General features: G+C 39.8%; 1 protein-coding gene across 4 annotated transcripts in view; it reads left to right on the top strand.

Moving 5' to 3' along the window:
- Positions 1–21,718, top strand: part of LOC117595337 (nuclear GTPase SLIP-GC-like) — a 50,685-nt gene that overhangs the window by 22,899 nt on the left and 6,068 nt on the right. For all 4 annotated transcript variants that reach the window (XM_034295621.1, XM_034295620.1, XM_034295619.1 and 1 more), the window contains 11 exons: positions 1,877–2,101; positions 2,364–2,564; positions 4,991–5,251; positions 5,461–5,569; positions 10,293–10,444; positions 10,543–10,713; positions 12,309–12,472; positions 12,583–12,697; positions 12,882–12,990; positions 17,958–18,085; positions 18,275–18,359. In XM_034295621.1, the coding sequence (XP_034151512.1) occupies positions 1,877–2,101; positions 2,364–2,564; positions 4,991–5,251; positions 5,461–5,569; positions 10,293–10,444; positions 10,543–10,713; positions 12,309–12,472; positions 12,583–12,697; positions 12,882–12,990; positions 17,958–18,085; positions 18,275–18,359 (1,720 nt within the window). The remainder of the gene's footprint in view (positions 1–1,876; positions 2,102–2,363; positions 2,565–4,990; positions 5,252–5,460; positions 5,570–10,292; positions 10,445–10,542; positions 10,714–12,308; positions 12,473–12,582; positions 12,698–12,881; positions 12,991–17,957; positions 18,086–18,274; positions 18,360–21,718) is intronic.

Consider the following 21,718-nt stretch of genomic DNA (forward strand, 5'->3'; position numbering starts at 1 on the left):
TCAGGTTTCCTTGAAAGGTTCCAGCTTTCTTGAATGTTTAGGTATGATACATTTTTGGAAATAAACATTTAGAACTCTGAATCAAAGATTATGAAACCTTACGTAATGTTCCTTGTATCGTCCATGATTCCGGTGTCCCATGAAAGGGACGCCATCTTGTGACTGCCGTCATTTGGTGAAGTGGACAAACAAAATGGATCTTCGTCCAATTTTCTTCTTTGTCTCCTCTCAGTCATCTTGACTTTTGTTCTCTCTCTGCCTTTGTTCTTTGTCTGTAACACATCTTCCATCGGTCCTCCAAGCACAACTTCCTCAGAATCCATCTTGCTTAGCCGGAAAACTTTGTTTCTTTCTGTCAATTCCGATTACAGGCCTAATTGGTAATGATCCTTTTCATAATGGTCCTTTTCGCGCTATGATTTTAAAACATGACTACATGTGCGTCAGAGGCTGCAGTTCCCCTTCTCCTGTCGTATTTGTACAACTGAAGGCATTATATTTTACTTGTACAAGTCACTGTATAACCGCCGAAAACACAATATCACATTTTGACCTTGCATGACTAACAATGTTAAGCTTCTACACACTACTCAATGTGGCCTAGACAGGAGAATTACTAGGTCTTACTCTTAAGCCTCTACACACTACTCAATGTGGCCTAGACAGGAGAATTACTAGGTCTTACTCTTAAGCTTCTACACACTACTTATTATCCCTCTTATAATAAGTAGTGTAATAAGTATTATCGCTCAAAGTGAGGTTCACATGTAATTGCTTTACATGACCTAGACAAGGTTATTATTAGGGCTTGTTAGACTAACAAATACTATAGTGATCTTGACACAATTCATTTATATGGTGTAGTTTTACGAGTCACTGTTCAGTTGTTTTCAGCAACTAGTAACTAGGAAAAGTTCTTCATCGCGATTGCAAAAATGAGCCTGTTAGCTCTACAGTCGATTTTCAGTAGAATTGGTGAAACTTGTCCATCAGGTCACTGCACCATAACTGTAAGAATACAACTGTTTGTAGAGTGGTCACTTTCATTAAGCACGCACCCATCAAGAGTCAAGGGAGAGAGCAATTCAATGTGTTTATTGAATTGTATCGCAGTACATGTATTCTCATAATTTATCAACTCAATCTCACTGTATTTTCATTATTTATCAACTCAATCTCACTGTATTTTCATAATTTATCAACTCAATCTCACTGTAAAGAGTGTTGCTAGCCGGTATATACAATGAAGGGAGTGTCAACCTAGCACAGTTCACATTTCCACAAGACACCCCATGCCAAATGGTCCATGTACACATTTCACATTCCTGAGGTTGGCGGAGCATGACCTACAGAGAGAGTCTAAAAACAGGTGTTTCTGTTGTTCTCATTATCTAGGCCCATTTAGCTTCCAATGAAACATTTATTCATATGACTCCACAAAAGTGACGTCCACGCATTTTCACTATATTTACGAGAATGGGTATTAAAATTAGCATCTATTCACACAAGATAATAATAATTTGTGTTTATTCATTTGTTTCTCACATTTTTAATTGGAAACAAACTTAAACTCATACATTTTTGGTGAACATTTCAATTGCAGATATTGTTTGAAACTAAACCAAAATGAAACAAACATCAGGTATTTTAATATGGATCTAGTTCCAGGAATGAGCATAGATATTTATGGAGACCACTAGTGTAATTGAAAACTGATAGGTTGTGATCTTTAAACATCTCTATGGCCCAAATCTGCAGTTAAAGGGTCAGTTCACTAAAAATAAAATAAAAATATAGTTAAGCAAGAAAGTGCAAGCTAATGAGAGCCTTTGATACAGTATGTGTTAAGCATTTGTAATGTTTTTCTATTTTTTAGGATTGGAAAGATGAGCTATCGTACATCATAGAACGCAGATCTTTTCAGGAGAAAGACGATGAAGACAAGGAAATGGATGACAAGGATGATGATGATGAAAAGATAAATGCTTTTTATGGAAAAGACGGACATGGAAAAGATTTAGATCAACTAATGGATAAAAAGTATTTCCGAGAAATTCCAGAATTTAATTTATCACGTAAAAAAACTTTTAATTATGACACAGTAAGTTACTTTTTACAAACTGCACTAGCTATAAAAATATTTCAGCAGCATTTTATTAAACCTCACAGACCTTTAAATTATACATATTACTTTCAGTTGTTTTAATCTTTCTGGCCAACATTTTCTGATACTTCACAGTATTTTATCAACCTTTACCAGTCTTTAAAATATTTTCAGCAGACCCAGCACGACCTATTATTATTTTGAGAGGGATATTTCTTTGTGTTGATGCATGTAATGTGATGCCTTGTTACAATTGCAGGCTGAAGAACTCTCTAAAAAGATAGCTTGTTTCACATTGAGTGACTCAAACAGTGATACATTTGAACAAATGTATTGGCCACTTGTGAAATGTTTAACAATCAAGGTGCCAAACTCTAAAGACCTACTGGAGCATGTTGTGCTGGTGGATCTGCCAGGCAATGGAGACTGTAACAAAAGCAGAGACTTGATGTGGAAATCGGTAATTATTTACAATTATTTTCATGATGATCCAATGTACTGATTAGCATTGTATTCATGCTATATTCTATTTGATTGATGTTATATCCACTTCACAGGTACACATAGGTTTAATTATCTGGCCACAGCTTTGGTGGAAATTCTCATCAGCCTTGACTAGAATTTACTTAAAAAAAAAAAACAAGCCACTATACGGATGGTTGTAGCAAGCTTATCCTTAGCAACAAAATTGTGTCCCCAGTCCGATTTGATTTCTAGTCTACCATGTCACAGTCATACATCTCCAACCACTGTGCTATGTCAGAATGTGTAATCAGTCATTCAAAAATGTTTTTTGCCCACTCCGGTGAAAACCAATTTCCAAAGAATGTTAAGAACTGCAAGATTTCAAATGAAAAAATGGGAACAGAGAATGTTAGGGGAGACATTCGTTTTTCTTGGTGGTCTCCGTTACGCGGCCCGGCAAAAAGATTACTTCAATAACAGTATAACACAAAAGCTAGTCTAGTAACCCTGTTGCTCAAAAGCTAGTGAATGTTGATAGCAGCTATAACCTAGCAGCATTTGTTGAATGGACTGGATCCAAATATCACCAGCAATCTGTCTGGTAACAACAGTTAACAAGCTGTCCTTACAGGGCAGAGAAGGCTCGGAACGGCTCATGAACCGAAGGACTGGATCTGGTAAAACACGGTTGAGGCAGTGTGATGGCATGGGCATGCATGGCTTCCAATGACACTGGGTCACTATTGTTTAGAGATGATGTGACAGAAGACAGAAGCCACCGGATGAATTCTGAAGTGTATAAGGATTTAATATCTGCTCAGATTCAGCCAAATTCAGCGATGTTAATTGGACGGCGCTTCACTTTACAGATGGAAAATGACCCAAATGCAAAAACACTGTGAAAGCAACTCAGGAGTTTTTTAAGGCTAAGAAGTGGAAGATTCTGCAATGGCCGAGTCAATTACCTGATCTCAACACGATCGAGCATGCATTTCACTTGCTGAAGACAAAACAAAAAGACCCACGAAAAAAAACAACTGAAGAGAGCTGCAGTAAAGGCCTGGCAAAGCATCACAAAGGAGGAAACCCAGCGTTTGGTGATGTCCATGCGTTCTAGACTTCAAGCAGTCACTGCCTCGCAGGATTCTCGACAACATATAATTTTTTTTATTTATGATTGTGTTAATTTGTCCAATTACATTTGAGCTTCTGAAAAAATGGGACTGTGTGTGAAAATGGTTGCAATTCCTAAACTTTTCATATGATATTTTTGTTCAACCCCTTGAATTTAATTTGAAAGTCTTTACTTCAATTGCATCTCAGTTGTTTAATTTCAAATCCATTGTGGTGGCATACAGAGCCAGCTTATCCTTAGCAACAGAATTGTGTCCCCAGTCCGATTTGATTTCTAGTCTACCATGTCACAGTCATACATCTCCAACCACTGTGCTATGTCAGAATGTGTAATCAGTCATTCAACACAAAAGCTAGTTTAGTAACCCTGTTAACACTAAATGCAGGGAACTAGTTTGAGAACCGTGGATTTTTTACTAATTGGTTTGGCAATGCAGGAAGTAAACAGACCCCAGATCTCTACACAAGTATCACATGAAACAACATCTGCTGTTTAAATAGCATAGTGTTTAAAGACACAGTCTGTCACATAGGACACAGCCGATCAAGTCCAGCCAGGGCAACAACATGCATCCCTTCTAATCCTGGATCTGAACAATGCCTGCCTGTTTTTTTCTTGCCACCCTGCCAAATTGTGGTCACATGCACACAATGACCAGGCCTTAAGCTCCTTCAAAGTTGCCACTGGCTTTTTGGTAGCATATCTGATCAGACTCCTCCTAGCCTGGTCATCCAGTTCAGAGGGTGGCCTGATCTATGCAGGGTCTGGGTGGTGCCATAGGCCTTCCAGTTCTTAATAATGATCTTTATTGGGCTTCAAGGGATAAACAAAGCATCTGAAATCTTTTCATATCCATCCCCTGCCTTTATCTCATAGATCTTTTTAAAGTACCGTTTCGTCATTAAGGATTTCTTTGCTTTAAATTACATTAGTAAGTGGTTTGTAATCTAGAAGGTGGGTGGTTATACCTCAGCCAGTTTGCAATTGCAATTCTAAGGGGGGTTAATATTTTTTCAAATTGGGTATTTTTCTGTTTTAATTTAATTACTAATTAAATGTATTATTTTATTATTATTACATTTTCAGACTTTATTAGAATTGTATTTTCACTTATTGTGATATTGTGGGTGACTTTGTGTAAATAAAAGTAAAAGGTCTGATTTATTGTAGTTTAATTTCAGACTGTAAGGCAACATACTGTAGGGTGTACATTTTGCAAGGGCGTGGTGACTTTCTATACCCGCTATGTAAATATTTTCAGTTGAACCGTTTGCTTGACATTTCAGTTTATAGGAAAATGCTCTGCTGTTTGGATTTTGAGCGACATTTCACGAGCAACTTCAGAAAAGGAACCTTGGGAGATTTTAAACAGCACTGTTAGCCTCTTTGGACCAGGAGGAGAAGGCAGAAGCATCAACTTCATCTGCACCAAGACAGACGACATTGAGGAGAGTCAAAAGGATGATGCATGCACCCGTATTTTGGCCAGAAATATAAGAACCAAAAAAAAGGTTAAAGAAATTTTCAAAAAACAAACAAATATAAAGGTAAGTCTGGAGAGATGTTGGAATCCTAAACTCTTTGGAAGTATTTATTGTTTTATAAACAAACAATAGTTGTTTAATATGTCATTTTTATGTATGTAAGACAGTTTTAACATTAGTCAAAGTACAAACATTTGCATGAAGAAAAATTATATTTCTAATTGCAAAAGGTGCCTGGACTTCATTTCCTCTGTTTTATGATCATGTTTCAGAATCACTTCAGTGACGCAGAGGGTGTCTTTAAGGTGTTTACTGTAAGTTCCAAGAAATACAACATGGAAAAGCAGAGTGAACCAGATGAAAAAGCAGGTGCAAAAACAGGTGCAATAAGTGAACATGTTTTTTTAATTCTACAACATATTCAAGGTTATGATGGTCCGTCCGGTTTTAAAAACAGCTTTAGGAGAATATTCTAAAATTATCGTCAATAACAAGCAGTATACATATTTTCCCACCAGACTTATGAAAACGAGGATGATGATGTAGTGCACATTATAGGCAGGTTATCATATTTCTTAATAATGTTGTGACGCTGTGTATAATGCAAATAATTTAATCCCCATATTTAATTGAAAATAGTACAAAGACAACTTGTCAAGTGTTGATCCAGAGAAATGCTGTTTTTGGAAAAATATATGCCTATTTTGAATTTGATGCCCCTGTTCCAACTTTTTTTGAAATAAGTTGATGGCATGTTTATTGTTGTGTTGCATCTCCTATTCTTTTAACAAAACTCTGTTAGTGTCTAGGAACTGAGGATACCAACTGCTGTAGTTTTGAAAGGGAAAGGTTTTTCTATTCTTGATTGATATAGGATTTCAGCTGTCCGACATTTTATTATGATTATTAGTGACATACAAATTTTAGCTAGCATGTCATCAATGTTCATTTTTGAAATATCTGGGGAAATTAATATTTTCAGTAGTTGGTTAGTGACATAGCTAAAAAAAGATGAGCCCTTATTATCGGCCACCATGCCCAATTGTTGGCCACCTTACTATTTTGTTGAATTACATTATAATTGCTTTTAATTTGTATTACAATTGAGACATTTTAGTCTTCTCTGAAGTGTCCACTAGAAAGTTGAATTTAGCTTTCTTGCCTTCCGGTAAAGAAAAAAAAGGCTAATCCCTTTAATATTACATGACTTCTTTCACAAATTGCAACTTGTCTAAACAATTTCCAGACAAGACATTTTTAAGATCTCAAATTATTTTTTTTAACCTCCATACATTTCTAAAACAAATGCTGGTGGGCTAGTTGCTGGGCAACATGGACTTTCAACTCCCTCCAAAGATTTTCTATGGGGTTGAGATCTGTTGACTGGCTAGGCCACTCCAGGATCTTGAAATGCTTCTTACGAAGCCACTCCTTCCTGTTTTTGGGGTCATTGTCATGCTGAAAGACCCACCCACGTTCATCTTCAATGCCCCTTCATAGTAGGTATGGGGTTCTTTGGATGCAACTCAGCATTCTTTCTCCTCCAAACATGACAAGTTGAGTTTTTACCAAAAAGTTATTATATTTTGGTTTCATCTGACCATATGACATTCTCTCCATCCTCTTCTGGATCATCCAAATGCTCTCTAGCAAATCTCAGACAGGCCTGGACATATACTGGCTTAAGCAGGGGGACACGTCTGGAACTGCAGGATTTGAGTCCCTGGCGGCGTAGTGTTACCTGATGGTAGCCTTTGTTACTTTGGTCCCAGCTCTCTGCAAGGTCATTCACTAGGTCCCCCCGTGTGGTTCTGGGATTTTTGCTCACCTTTCTTGTGATCATTTTGACCCCACAGGGTGAGATCTTGTGTGGAGCCCCGGAGCGAGGGAGATTATCAGTGGTCTTGTATGTCTTCCATTTTCTTATAATTGCTCCCACAGTTGATTTCTTCACACCAAGCTGCTTAGCTATGGCAGATTCAGTCTTCCCAGCCTGGTGCAGGTCTACAATTTTGTTTCTGATGTCCTTTGACCTTTGGTCTTGGCCATAGTGGAGTTTGGAGTGTGACTGTTTGAGGTTGTATACTGATAAGTTCAAACAGGTGCCATTAATACAGGTAACAGAGGAGCCTCTTAAATAAGTTACAGTCCTGTGGGAGACAGAAATCTTGCTTGTTTGTAGGTGACCAAATACTTATTTTACCAAGGAATTTACCAATACATTCATTAAAAATCCTCCAATGTGAATTTCTGGATTTTTTTTTTCTCATTTTGTCTCTCATAGTTGAAGTGTACCTATGATGAAAATTACAGGCCTCTCTCATCTTTTTAAGTTGGAAAACTTGCACAATTCCAGCAGGAGGATTTTGTCCTGCTGGAAAAAAACTATTCTCTGAGTTGTGGGACATTGTCAGAGCAGAAAGAAGCAGGTGTTCTTCTAGGATAACCTGGTACTTGGCTTGATTAATTTGTCCTTCACAAAGACAAATCTGCCCTATTCCAGCCTTGCTGAAGCATCCCCAGATCATCACCGATCCTCCACCAAATTTCACAGTGGGTGTGAGACATTGTGGCTTGTAGGCCTCTCCAGGTCTCCGTCTAACCATTTGACAACCAGGTGTTGGGCAAAGCTGAGAATTTGACTCATCAGAGAAAATGACCTTACTCCATTGCTCTATGGTCCAATCCTTATGGTCTTTTGCAAACTTTAGCCTGGCGCTTCTTTGCTTCTCATTGATAAAGGGCTTTTTCTAGCATTGCACGACTTCAGCCCTACCCATAGGAGCCTGTATCGACCAGTCCTCGCCGTGCACTTCACCCCAGCTGCTGTTTGCCATTCTTTTTGCAGGTCACTTGATGTTATCCTACGGTTGTTGAGTAACATTCAAAAGAGTTGACGGTCACATCTCGGTCAGTGGACAGTTTTTGCCCTCTGTCACTCTGTAGCTTTGTTGTCTCCAATGTCTGTTTCTTCACCTTGTTCTTATGAACTGCTGTCATTGAAATGTTCAGGATGGAAGCAACCTGACGCTCACTGTATCCCTCTGCCAGTAAAGCCCGAATTTAACCCTTCTTTTCATCACTCAAAGCTTTTCATTTCAACTTTTTTGTCATGATGAATAGTTTTTTTTTAATTATTATTACCTTTGAGATACTACTTGCACTGTTTTTGCCATCCAGTTGGTCCTAATGCAAGAGGATAGTAATGACCACAGCAGTGGTTTTTATACCTTTCCTCATTTAATTAGATTTGGTTCAGGTAATCACCTAATCAGTACCTCATTAAGTCAAATTAGGTGTGCATGTGTTGGAATTGAACAGACACTGGAATGGAATGGCTGCCATACATGTACAGATGCTGATTTAAGTATAATTAGTGGTCTCTTAATTTTTTCCAGAACTATATTTTACCAATTCTCCAAAGGTATGCAAATTTTTAGCACAACTGTATCCACCTAATTTTCCTTCCTCATCATGCCATTTATTTTGTGAAGTGCACTAGTCCCTCCTGCAGCAACGCACCCCCACAACATGGTGCTTCACGGTTGGGATGGTGTTCTTTGGCTTGCAAGCCTCCCCCTTTTTCCTCCAAACATAACAATGGTCATTATGGCCAAAGAGTAAAATGTTTGTTCATCAGACCAGAGGAGATTTCTCCAAGAACTATGATCTTTGTCTCCATGTGCAACGCGTCTCAACCAGACTTATGAAGGTCTACAATTTTTATTTTCCCATGATGCCAAGCAAATAGGCATTGAGTTTGGAGGTAGGCCATGAAATAAATCCACAGGTATACTTCCAATTGACTCAAATTATGTCAATTAGCCTTTCAGAAACGAAAGCCATGTCATAATTTTCTGAAATGTTACATGCTGTTTAACCACACAGTCAGCTTGACTGTATGTGTGTTTATGTAAACTTCTGGCCCATAGGAATTGTGATATTGTGAATTTTAATTGATATAATCAGTCTGCAAACAGTTGTTGGAAAAATGTCTTGTGTCACACACAAAGTAGATGTCCTAACTGACTTGTCAAAACTGTAAAAGTTAACATTAAATCTCTGGAGTGGTTGAGAAATGACTTCAACCTAAGTGTGTAAACATCCGACTTAAACTGTAAATTTTTATCCATTAAGTATTAGAGATGTATTTTAGTTGATGTCACTGTCCATAATTACAAACAAATCAAAATTAAATACAGCTCCTGAAAAAATTAAGAGACTACTGCACCTTTTTCTTTCCTTTCCAAAAAAGTCGAAAAGGAAGGTTTTGAGTGAGGAACAGAAGCGTTCAATTTGCATTGGTCTCTTAACTTTAACCCTTCTGTTCCTCACTCAAAAACTTCCTTTTTGAATTTTTTGGAAAGGAAAGAAAAAGGTGCAGTGGTCTCTTAATTTTTTCCGAAGCTGTATGTTGTAGGTATTGTCCTCAAATTCTACATCGGTCATTACTAAGCCGCCATGACTAACATTAGTTACAGAATTTTCCTCGAATTTTCCTCATGCTTGTAAGAGCAAGGGACCTTCTGCCCAGGTGTTGGTCTGCTGACATGATCCCCTATAACTAGTAACATAGTAGTTTGGTGGTACCAAACAATCACAGTGCTAATACTACAAGTAATTTCTTGTGTGGTCTGCTATTGCTGTAATGCCAGAAATGTTTCTACTTAGACCCTCAAATGCCAAACTAGGTTTACCAAATTTCAAAACTGGCCATTGTACTATCACTGTAATCTTTTATATTTTTAAGGATAACAAACAAACTGTAGGTCTAATTTTACAAAACATTTCTGTGTGTCCATGCATTTAAGAAATGTAACGAGATAGGGTAGGGTTAAAGTAAATGAAAACAATAAGGAAAATATTTAAAGTTAACAAATATGCGAGAGATACAACCAAGAGAAAGGATCAGTCTAAGCCAGCAACGGTCACAATACATTTATTTAAATGTATATTATTATTTCATCCAAAAAGTAAATGAGTAAGTCAGTTAATGTTATAATATTGTAAATAAAAAAATCATATTAATAATGATGTGATATTGGATGTAATACAAGACAAAGACAACTATGTTTTGAGCACCCTCTTTTTCATTATATTCTAGAACAGTGGACGAAGGCTCTTAATGATACAGAAATACCTCGCCTTCAGGATGTTCTTAGAAATCTCAATGATCATCACAAAAGGACATCAGATTATATTTGTAGAGTGGATGGGATTCTCTCTCTGATACAGGCAGCCAGAAACAGCGACAAGGTATTGTACCTTTCAGAATATCAACTGTCCTCCTAAACAACATACTACTTTATGTAAAAAAGTGTGTATTATACTGACTCTGTTGAGTTGGATTTCAGACGGACAACAAAAAAGTGTGCCTGCTTTTGGAAGAGAGGCTGGAGGAAAACCTTAATTCCATTGTTAAATACATGGACAAGACTTATGAGGCTTTTGATAAATGCCTCACTGATGGAGTTGAAGTTTCAGAAAAGTCCTGCAAGAAACTATTGAATAATGAAATCCAACCAGTAAGCTGATCAAAAGATATATATAATAATGAGTATGGGCTTGAAGTGCAGTCTCTCGGGTTTAATGTGAGGGTATTTACATCCAAATTGGAAAAAGGGTTGAGGAATTACAGCTCTTAAAAATGTAGCACCCTCTTTTTCAAGGGACCAAAAGTAATTGGACAATTGACTGAAAAGCTGTTTCATGGACAGGTGTGGGCTATTCCTTCATTATTTCTTCATCAGTTAAGCAGGTAAAAGCCCTGGAGTTGATTCCAGGTGAGGCATTCACATTTGAAAGCTGTCGCTGTGAACCAACAAAATGCGGTCAAAGAAGCCCTCAATGCCAGTGAAACAGGGCATCTTTAGGCTGCAAAAACAATTTCCATTAGGGAGATAGCAGGAACATTAGGAGTGGCCAAATCAACAGTTTGGTACATTCTGAGAAAAAAGGAACGCACTAATGAGCTCTGCAACGCAAAAAGGCCTGGATATCCACGTAAAACAACAGTGGTGGATTATCGTAGTATACTTTCCATGGTAAAGAAAAACCCCTTCACAACATCCAGCCATGTGAAGAACACTCTCCAGTCTATATCATTACCCAAGTCTACTATAAAGAGAAGACTATATGAGAGTAAATACCGAGGGGTTCACTACAAGGTGCAAATCATTCTAATCTGGCCTTTCAAGAAAGGACAGATTAGTCTTCACCAAAAAAACATCTTAAAATGATTCTGGAACAGCATTCTTTGGACAGATGAAACTGAGATCAACCTGTACCAGAATGATGGGAAGAAAAAAGTATGGAGAAGGTTTGGAACGGCTCATGATTCGAAGCATACCACATCATCTGTTATACACGGTGGAGAAAGTGTGATAGCTTGGCCTGCATGGCTGCCAATGTGTTTATTGATCATGTGAAGCAGCCAGATGAATTCTGAAGTTTATAGGGATATATTGTCTGCTCAGATTCAGCCAAATTGTGAAAAGTGAAAGTTGATTGGATGGGGCTTCACTTTACAAATGGACAATGACCCAAAACATTTTGTGAAAGCAACCCAGGAGCTTTTTAAGGCTAAGAAGTAGAATTTTCTGCAATGGCCGGGTCAATCACCTTATCTCAATCCGATTGAGCAAGCATTTCACTTGCTGAAGACAAAACTTAAGGCAGAAAGACCCACAAACAACCAAAGACAGCTGAAGTAAAAGCCTGGCAAAGCATCCCAAATGAAGAAACCCAGCATTTGGTGATGTCCATGCGTTCTAAACTTCAAACAATCAGTGCCTGCAAAGGACTCTCAACAAAGTTTTAAAAATAAACATTTTATTCATGATTGTGTTAATTTGTCCAATTACATTTCAGCCCTGAAATATGGGGACATGCAGATGGTTGCAATTCCTAAACCTTTCATACAATATTTTTGTTAAACACCTAGAATTAAAGCTGAAGGTCTGCATTTCAATTGCATCTCGGTTGTTTCATTTCAAATCCATTGTGGTTGTGTACAGAACTAAAACAATGTAAATTGTGTAAGTGTCCAAATATTTCCGGACCTTACTGTATTTTCTTTTCTGTGCCCTAAAATAACTTCTTATTTTACAATTTTTTTCAGGTCGGGAAAACAGGTCGTGGATATCATAGAGTAGTGAAGTGTTTATGCCAGAATGATGGCATTCACAGACCAAAAGGGAAAAATAAAAAGGAAAAGAACATTAATGAGAGTTTAAGCTCATGCATGAGAAGTTGTATTGGTAAAACATTTACACATTACTTCCCGTAAGTTATTTAATTAAAATAAATCCAATAAAAAGCACTAAAGGTCAATCAATGTGGAATGACAAGTCACAGTTAAGTCTTAACCATATGTTGTATCCCTATTGTTTCAGAAATGACAAAAGTGGCCCAATCAAGAAGATGATTGAGAACTTCACACTTGACACAAACAACTTGGTTGAGAAGAACATGAGTGTGTCTCTGCATCTGACATTCCTTAAGACAGAGGTACAGTTTTCACAAAATAATTGAAATAGTTAGCATTTGAATGCATATAAACAGAACCTAAAATAATGGATTACAGTAATATCTTATGCAAGTACGGTTTACTGGGTTATTTATTATTTTGGGTGAACTGAAGCATTAACTGAATTATAAGTGGGCTTTTTGAAAAATGCTTTGTGTCTTAAAGGAAAATGAGTTGAAGACACAACTAATCTGTGACCTCCTTAAGAGAAAGAAGGAGATCTACTTGACTCTAACCGAGTCAATCAAGGACTCCATGCATGTGGCCTATGAAAGTAAGGATTTTGTTCAAATGTATTTTTGAATATAAAGTGACAATGTAGGGCCCTAGATGCAGTAGTCTAAGAGACTGCCTTGCAGTACAGCAACGTCATTGCCATGTTTGAATCCTGGTATCAGCATACAGCAGCAGAACGCTTGACCCCTTAAGCACGTGTACTAGGGAATTTTATTTTGATTAGATGACCAGTGTGATTAGAATCAGAATGTTTGGCCAGATGTGCTTGGAGGAATCGTCTTATTTCGTTATCCTGCACCTGCAGTGGTATTTTTTCCACAAGGTATGGTCATACTAACAAATTAGAAATCACAGAGTTAAAGAAAAAAAGAAATACTCATTTTCTTTCCATTGAAAATGTGTCAACTCAGACAGATCTCATTTACAATTCAGGGGCTGTATTCACAAAACATTTTATGGCTAAATGGGTGTGTCATTCCTAGGTTTTAGAAAAATGGTTGTGTTATTCCTAATTTTTGGACTTTTTGGTCTAAGAGGATTTCAAAAAGCATTTTAGCGCTAAACCCAGCTCCTAAATCTGTGAAATGTAGGGGTAGTCAAGAGGACTCCTAAGTCACTAAGACCAAGTCACAATTGCTGCCGGCAATCCACCTCGTAATCAGGTTATAGTTTTAGATAAAAACATTTATAGCCCCGCCTATTGAGCTTTTAACAAGGTATTGCCTTAATCGAGAGGGTATTATGATCATATTAGAGCCAGTCAGGGATGCAATCACTTCATCAACAAACAGAAACAACCCAATTACATCAGAGATCAAGGTTGTGACAACACTATGCTACTTGGCTACAGGGAAAATGCAGGCATGCAGTGCAGATGAACTATGTATATCTCAGTCCTCTGTCAGTAGAATATTACATCAAACAATAAATGCCCTCCTGAGACCCAATATCCTGAGACAAATCATTCGGTTTCCTCATGATCTTTGCCAACTACAAAGAAACAAAGCCAACTTCATGGCCATAGCTTGTGTAGTTGGTGCTATAGATGGGACACGATTGCATGAATTATTGTACCATCGAGAGATGAACGCACATTTTTTTACGAGCTGCCAGACATGAAGAAGGATGACAATTAGCTGAACATATCTTGACTAGTCAGTCAATTATTACTGGTTTCATGTTTAATCAGTGACATTTGGCCTACATTTTGAATATCTTTATTTCAATATGGCAACATGACACACCCTTCTACAGTATTGCTATGACTTTCTATGCATATTCAATGTACATTATCATATTTTAATGTTCTGTTCATAGGCACTATTACACAAATGTAATATTTATTTCATATTGTCCATATACCCCTTTTCTACACTCTTTGGAACTGTTGGTAGTTTTTTTAAAATTAGATTCAACTTTGTCATTGTACAGTACAAGTACAGTACAACAAAATGCAGTTAGCATCTAACCAGAGGTTTAATAGAAGAGGGCAGAACATTTATTTCAGGTATTGAGTATATGCATATTACGAGTGGAATGTATAGATATGCAATGAAGGCAAGTGTTACAAGGTCTCAGGTGTGAATGGGAAGCAGGTGTGTTAAATTTGGTGTTATCGCTCTCACACTCTGGTCACTGGAAGTTCAACATGGCATCTCATGGCAAAGAACTCTCTGAGGTTCTGAAAAAAAGTATTGTTGCTCTACATAAAGATAGTCTAGGCTATAAGAAGATTGCCAAGACCCTGAATCTGAGCTGCAGCACAGTGGCCAAGACAATACAACTGTTTAACAGGACAGGTTCCACGCAGAACAGGCCTCGCCATGGTAGACCAAAGAAGTTGAGTGCACATGCTCACACAAGAAAGCCCTCAAACAGTTTGCTTAAGACAAGCAGACTAAGGACATGGATTACTGGAACCATGTCCTGTGGTCTGATGAGACCAAGATAAACATATTTGGTTCAGATGGTGTCAAGCGTGTGTGGCGGCAACCAGGTGAGGAGTACAAAGACATGAATGCCAACAGGTACTGTGACATACTGACGCGGAGCATGAACCCCTCCCTTCAGAGCCTGGGCCGCAGGGCAGTATTCCAACATGATAACGACCCCAAACACATCTCCACTGCCTTGCTAAAGAAGCTGAGAGTTAAGGTGATGGACTGGCATACTCACTTTTATTGCCAGCGGTTTAGACTGTGTGTTATTTTGAGGGGATAGCAAATTTACACAGTTATACAAGCTGTACACTCACTTATTTACACTGTAGCAAAGTGTCATTTCTGAAGTGTTGTCGCATGAAAAGATATAATGAAATATTTGCAAAAATGTGAGGGGTGTACTCACTTTTGTGAGATACTGTATGTACCATTTGTAAAGAAAACATGAGTGAGCAGGCAAAACACGTTTCTTTTATTTCTTATGGGATTCATATTCAACTGTAGGTTATAACAGAATCGTACAATCATAAAACAAAAATTGGCAACAAAGAAACCCCTGACCCCTGTTCAAAAGTCTGCATAACCTTAGTTCTTAATACTGTGGTGCTTTTCCACTGCATAGTACCAGCTCGACTCGGCTCTACACACCTTGCCTTTTTTGCTTTTCCACTGGACAAAAGCTAGGTTAGTACCTAGTACCAGATACTTTTTTTTAGTACTTGCTCCGTCAAGGTTCCAAGCGAGTTGAGGCAATACCAAAAGGTGATGTGAAAACATGGAAGACTTCTGATTGGACTAGAGTGAATTAAAGCGTGCATCAAAGCAAACAAGCTGTTCTGCTGTTAGCCATCCAATTTCAGAGAATGGTTTTATGAGACGAGAACGGCGCGTCTTTGTGGGTCTGTCCCAGAACTCCTTGCATTGAAATGGGTTAATTTCAGTGCCAGTTTATAGGACCAGACTCGTAATTTAATCATATTTTCCCAAAACCCCTCTCGGTTTGGACCTATGCACTGGCGTTGAAATTAACTTATCCCCATGAGACCCACAAAGACCCGCTGTTGTGTAGTTAAAACCCTCCCAGGTCTCAATCCGCGGATCCGCGGACTGTGCTCATTTGCAAAAATATTTATGCCAAAATCGTCAGGTTTCAATGGTATATTTCTTGTAGCCACCTTCGTGAAGTGTTCCGCGTATAATTTGGGTTGTCTGTGTATAATTTGGGTTGCTTTGGGAACCACAGCCTGCAGGAAGAAAACGTTATACCAGGCAACGACATTGACCATGCATCTTATAAAAAGGCTATGTGTAGACAAGACTGTAGGGATTACAAGGGTATACATCACTATCTATGATGTTTTAAACCGTAATACATCGTTTGTATTATAAATATGATATAAAAAAATCTGTCAACATAGTATGGGGGTGTTCTTGAGTTTTTGGGAAGAAGTTGGTAATTTTTCTGAGTTTATATATTATAGAAGAACGTCCAAACTTCACTAGCGATCTAGTGCTGCGTCATTACACCCAAAAAGAAGTGATATAAATTCATTCTTATTTATTTTATTGTGTTTTATTTCTAGGTAGAAGAACCACATTTTTTTGGGGTGCCTATATTTTTTACCTTCTATTATTTTATTTTTTCATTAGTTTCAACCCAATACAGTGTAATTTGACAGTAAAGGCATGAAAATATGAGGGAATACCATTGACACAAAACATTATGATGCTTTCAAAAAAAATACATTATGCTGAATGGCAGAAATGTTTTCTGAAAAATATTTTTTTGCCTTTCCAATAGATGAGTTTTCTAAATGGTGACCCAGAAGTCTTTTTATGTGTTTTATTGTAGCCAAGGGGGTTGTGATTACCAGGATACATCATAATAGGTTTGAATCTGTTATATCTGTTACAGAAATGAATCTAGGACCCAAAATGTCCAAGTAGTAAAATCCGTCTGAAATTCCCTCGGACCACTTAGGGTTGTCTTTTTCCTCTTGGTTTTTCTATAGGTTAACTGGCATACATTCCACTGGTCAAAGTAGTAATGTCAAGACAAACAGAAGCAGCCTACCAAGCTCTCTAACCATTTTTGCAGTCTGCAATGTATTACGACAAAAGTTACTGCACACGCGTGCTTCCTCGTTACTACGGGTATAAACGGCGCCCTGTCTACAGTAGGCTACTCTTGAGTCAGTCGGCGTGGTATTATAGCTGGCAAATAATAAGGCAATTATTTATACCTTTTAATCGAGTTAGAGGGGTTATGTAGGTTTTTTTAAATGCTGGCTTTTAGCCGGTATCAGGTGTACGATATCTCCATTGTTGTTCCCGTGTGTGATGACTGTCTACATTGGAGGTGCCGTCACGGCAGTTTTCCTGTGATGTCACTATGGGCGTGTACAGAAACTGAAATCTGCAGTGGAAAACAAACTGAGGTGAGGCATGTAGAGCCGAGTCGAGCTTATACTAGGCGGGGGAAAAATCTCCCAAAGCAAGTAGAGGGGAGTAGAGTCGAGCCAGTACTATGCAGTGGATAAGCGGCAGACATTTTTGACAAAATAAAAAATGGCGGAAAATCCAAGATGGCAGACATTATGGGTTCTTGAGGCAGATTTGTTCCTTAGGTGAAGAGTGACCTGTGGACAGAGGGGCCGATAGGTCAAACGGGGTGGAAATGCCAGTGGAGCTTTTGGAGAGAGTTAGATAGCGCCACCTAGGCTTCAATTGGACCCATAGTCTAATAGATTAATTTGGCAGATGGTAAACACCTATGGGCCAAGTGGTGTGTCTGTAGCGCATGCCATCTCACTGGAGTATGCGTCCAAAAAAGGAATAATAATAATAACCCTAACAAAGAATAATAGGGCTGCTTGAGCCCCTTTGTGGCCAGGACCCCTAACAACAAAATATAAAAATCCAACAAGAATAACAGTTAAATATGGCATTATACATGCCATCAAGTAGCCCTTTAAACGAATATTTGGAGAACATATTTTCTTATAAATGTGGAATGTATAAATAGCATTTGAATGGTTATTGAAAAGATATGACTTTGTTTTAGGTGCATCAAAATATACAGGAGAAGATTCTCTGAAAAATATGAAAAATGAGCTACATCAGCACTTGGAGAAAGCGAATATTTTCCAGAAGGCCAAGAAAGAGATGCTCAAAGGATTAACTGACCTGAAGGTTTGACACATACAGTAGTGTGTTGGCATTGAAAGGATGTACAGTGTTATGCATGTATTCAGTAAACTCCTAAATGTCACTTTCTACACCACAATACATTTAAAAAGCATAGATCTTACTGTATGAACCCCTAACACAGTAAATGCAAATTTCTGACAAAAGTGGACTAAATATTTTTTCCTGTATTAGGAGCACATTAGGGAAGAACTGGAGCGTAAATTAGAAGAATCAATCAACATCTCATTGAAGACTCCCGACAGCTCGCTCCTCCCAGGTAAATAAAGGGAACTTCATTTCATTGCATATTCTAATATTGTTTAACTAAAGTACAAGTCACATCATTACAGTTGTGTATCACTGGGAGACCAGGGTTCAAATACTGCCGTGTAGTTGTAGAGTCCCGCGGAAGGTGTTGCAATTGGCTAGAACTGGGTGTAAGTAATACAATTTGGTTGCTGTGCGCTCCGAAAATGTTAATATGTATACAGTATTTAAGGATAGTGATCATATGAAGCCATATATTATCACATAGTTGTTTGGCTCCTTTTAAAATCATAATGATAACAGATGTCACCCAAATGACCCTGATCAAAAGTTTACATACACTTGAATGTTTCACCTGTGTGACACACAGGTGAAAATGGCAATTAAGGGTGAATTTTCCACACCTGTGGCTTTTTAAATTGCAATTACTGTCTGTGTGTAAATCATCAATGGGTTTGTTAGCTCTCACGTGCATGCACTGAGCAGGCTAGATACTGAGCCATGGGGAGCAGAAAAGAACTGTCAAAAGACCTACGTAACAAGGTAATGGAACTTTATAAAGATGGAAAAGGATATAAAAAGATATCCAAAGCCTCGCAAATGCCAGTCAGTACTGTTCAATCACTAATTAAGAAGTGTCAAATTCTGGGATCACTTGATACCAAGGCAAAGTCAGGTAGACCAAGAAACATTTCAGATAAAACTGCCAGAAGAATTGTTTGGGATATAAAGAAAAACCCACAGGTAACCTCAGGAGAAATACATGATGCTCTGGAAAAAGATGGTTTGGTTATTTCAAGGAGCACAATACAACGACAATTGGAAAAAAAATAGCTGCAAGGTCAAGTTGCCAGAAAGAAGCCTTTACTGCGCCAAGGCCACAAAAAAGCCTGGTTACAATATGCCCGACAACACCTTGACACACCTCACAGCTTCTGGCACACTGTAATTTGGAGTGACGAGACCAAAATAGTGCTTTATGGTCACAACCATAAGCGCTATGTTTGGAGAGGGTTCAACAAGGCCTATAGGTAACAGAATACCATCCCCACTGTGAAGCATGGTGGTTGCTCATTGATGTTCTGGGGGTGTGTGAGCTCTAAAGGCACAGGGAATCTTGTGAATAAAAATAGTCAGTACTTCATTGACTTAGAAGTTTTTCAAACATGAATAGACTCTCCCCTCCTTGAACTGCCACCTTAACGTGGTGGAGGGGTTTGAGTACCCGAGTGACCCTAGGAGCTATGTTGTCTGGGGCTATATGCCCCTGGTAGGGTCTCCCAGGGCAAACAGGTCCTAGGCGACGGGTCAGACTAAGAGCGGTTCAAAACACCCCTTAATGATGAAAATGTTCTTGAGTTCCGTGACGTCGCCCGGTATGGCGCAGCCGGGGCCCCACCCTGGAGCCAGGCCCGGGGTTGGGGCTCGTACGCGAGCGCCTGGTGGCCGGGCCTTTCCCCATGGGGCCTGGCCGGGCTCAGCCCGAACGAGCGACGTGGGGCCGCCTTCCCGTGGGCTCACCACCCACAGGAGGGACCATAAGGGGTCGGTGCAGAGAGGATCGGGCGGCAGTCAATCCCGCAGTCACGTCTTCCATTGAGGAAGCAGAGGATGATGGCTCAGAGGTGGACTCGTCCATCACCCGGGCTGAAGTCACTGAGGTGGTCAAGAAACTCCTCGGTGGCAAGGCACCGGGGGTGGATGAGATCCGCCCTGAGTACCTCAAGTCTCTGGATGTTGTGGGGCTGTCTTGGTTGACACGCCTGTTCAACATCGCGTGGCGGTCGGGGACAGTGCCTTTGGGATGGCAGACCGGGGTGGTGGTCCCTCTTTTTAAGAAGGGGGACCGGAGGGTGTGTTCCAACTATAGGGGGATCACACTTCTCAGCCTCCCCGGGAAAGTCTATGCCAGGGTTCTGGAGAGGAGAATACGGCCGATAGTTGAACCTCGGATTCAGGAGGAACAGTGTGGTTTTCGTCCGGGCCGTGGAACACTGGACCAGCTCTATACCCTCTACGGGGTGTTGGAGGGTTCATGGGAGTATGCCCAACCAGTCCACATGTGTTTTGTGGATTTGGAGAAGGCATTCGACTGTGTCCCTCGCGGCGTCCTGTGGAGGGTGCTTCGGGAATATGGGGTCCTGGGTCCTTTGCTAAGGGCTGTCAGGTCCCTATACGACCGAAGCAGGAGCTTGGTCCGCATTGCCGGCAGTAAGTCAGACTTGTTCCCAGTGCATGTTGGACTCCGGCAGGGCTGCCCTTTGTCACCGGTTCTGTTCATAATTTTTATGGACAGAATTTCTAGGCGCAGCCAGGGGCCGGAGGGTGTCAGGTTTGGGGACCACACGATTTCGTCTTTGCTCTTTGCGGATGATGTTGTCGTGTTGGCCCCTTCAAACCAGGACCTTCAGCATGCGCTGGGACGGTTTGCAGCCGAGTGTGAAGCGGTGGGGATGAGAATCAGTACCTCCAAATCCGAGGCCATGGTCCTCAGTCGGAAAAGGGTGGCTTGCCCACTTCAGGTTGGTGGAGAGTGCTTGCCTCAAGTGGAGGAGTTTAAGTATCTAGGAATCTTGTTCACGAGTGAGGGAAGGATGGAACGGGAGATTGACAGACGGATCGGTGCAGCTTCTGCAGTAATGCGGTCGATGTATCGGTCTGTCGTGGTGAAGAAAGAGCTGAGCCTCAAGGCGAAGCTCTCGATTTACCAGTCAATCTACGTTCCTACTCTCACCTATGGTCATGAGCTTTGGGTCATGACCGAAAGGACAAGATCCCGGATACAGGCGGCCGAAATGAGCTTTCTCCGCAGGGTGGCCGGGCGATCCCTTAGAGATAGGGTGAGAAGCTCGGGCATGCGGCAATGATCTACTGTCAAACCTACTTATTCACTTTCACTTGTCCTGTTTGTTGGTGGGCAGTATGGTTGTGGGAGGGCAGAGGTGAGGTACTACACACTTGTCTGCACATTGTTATTTGTGTTTTCTAGTAGAAACAAAAAATAACTGCAAGACCAACTAGATCTCCTGCTAGCAGATTGGCTTAGGTCGCATTGAGGATAAAGAAATTTGAAGGCACCTTCCGGGATTGGGGGGTTAGTCATCAAATACGGGTCATGAATACGGAAATGTGAGTCATGGTTGTTGGCCAGGGAATGCGTTCTTTAGACACTTATGGAGTCCAGCATACAGTTCTTGTTTGAGCCAGCATCGTGACAATAAGAACATTGTTAGATGTGCTTTGTTCTTTTGTAAAAGGGAGAGACAAGGGACATGCACATTGGAAATGTTCAAAGGTCTAGAAGAGACGGTAAACCACTCTCCAGGGGTGGCTGCATCATCTCTGGGCAGGGACGCAGACAGGAATCCA

The sequence above is a fragment of the Esox lucius genome, chromosome 11 (assembly GCF_011004845.1).
Source record: "Esox lucius isolate fEsoLuc1 chromosome 11, fEsoLuc1.pri, whole genome shotgun sequence".
Taxonomy (NCBI): domain Eukaryota; kingdom Metazoa; phylum Chordata; class Actinopteri; order Esociformes; family Esocidae; genus Esox; species Esox lucius.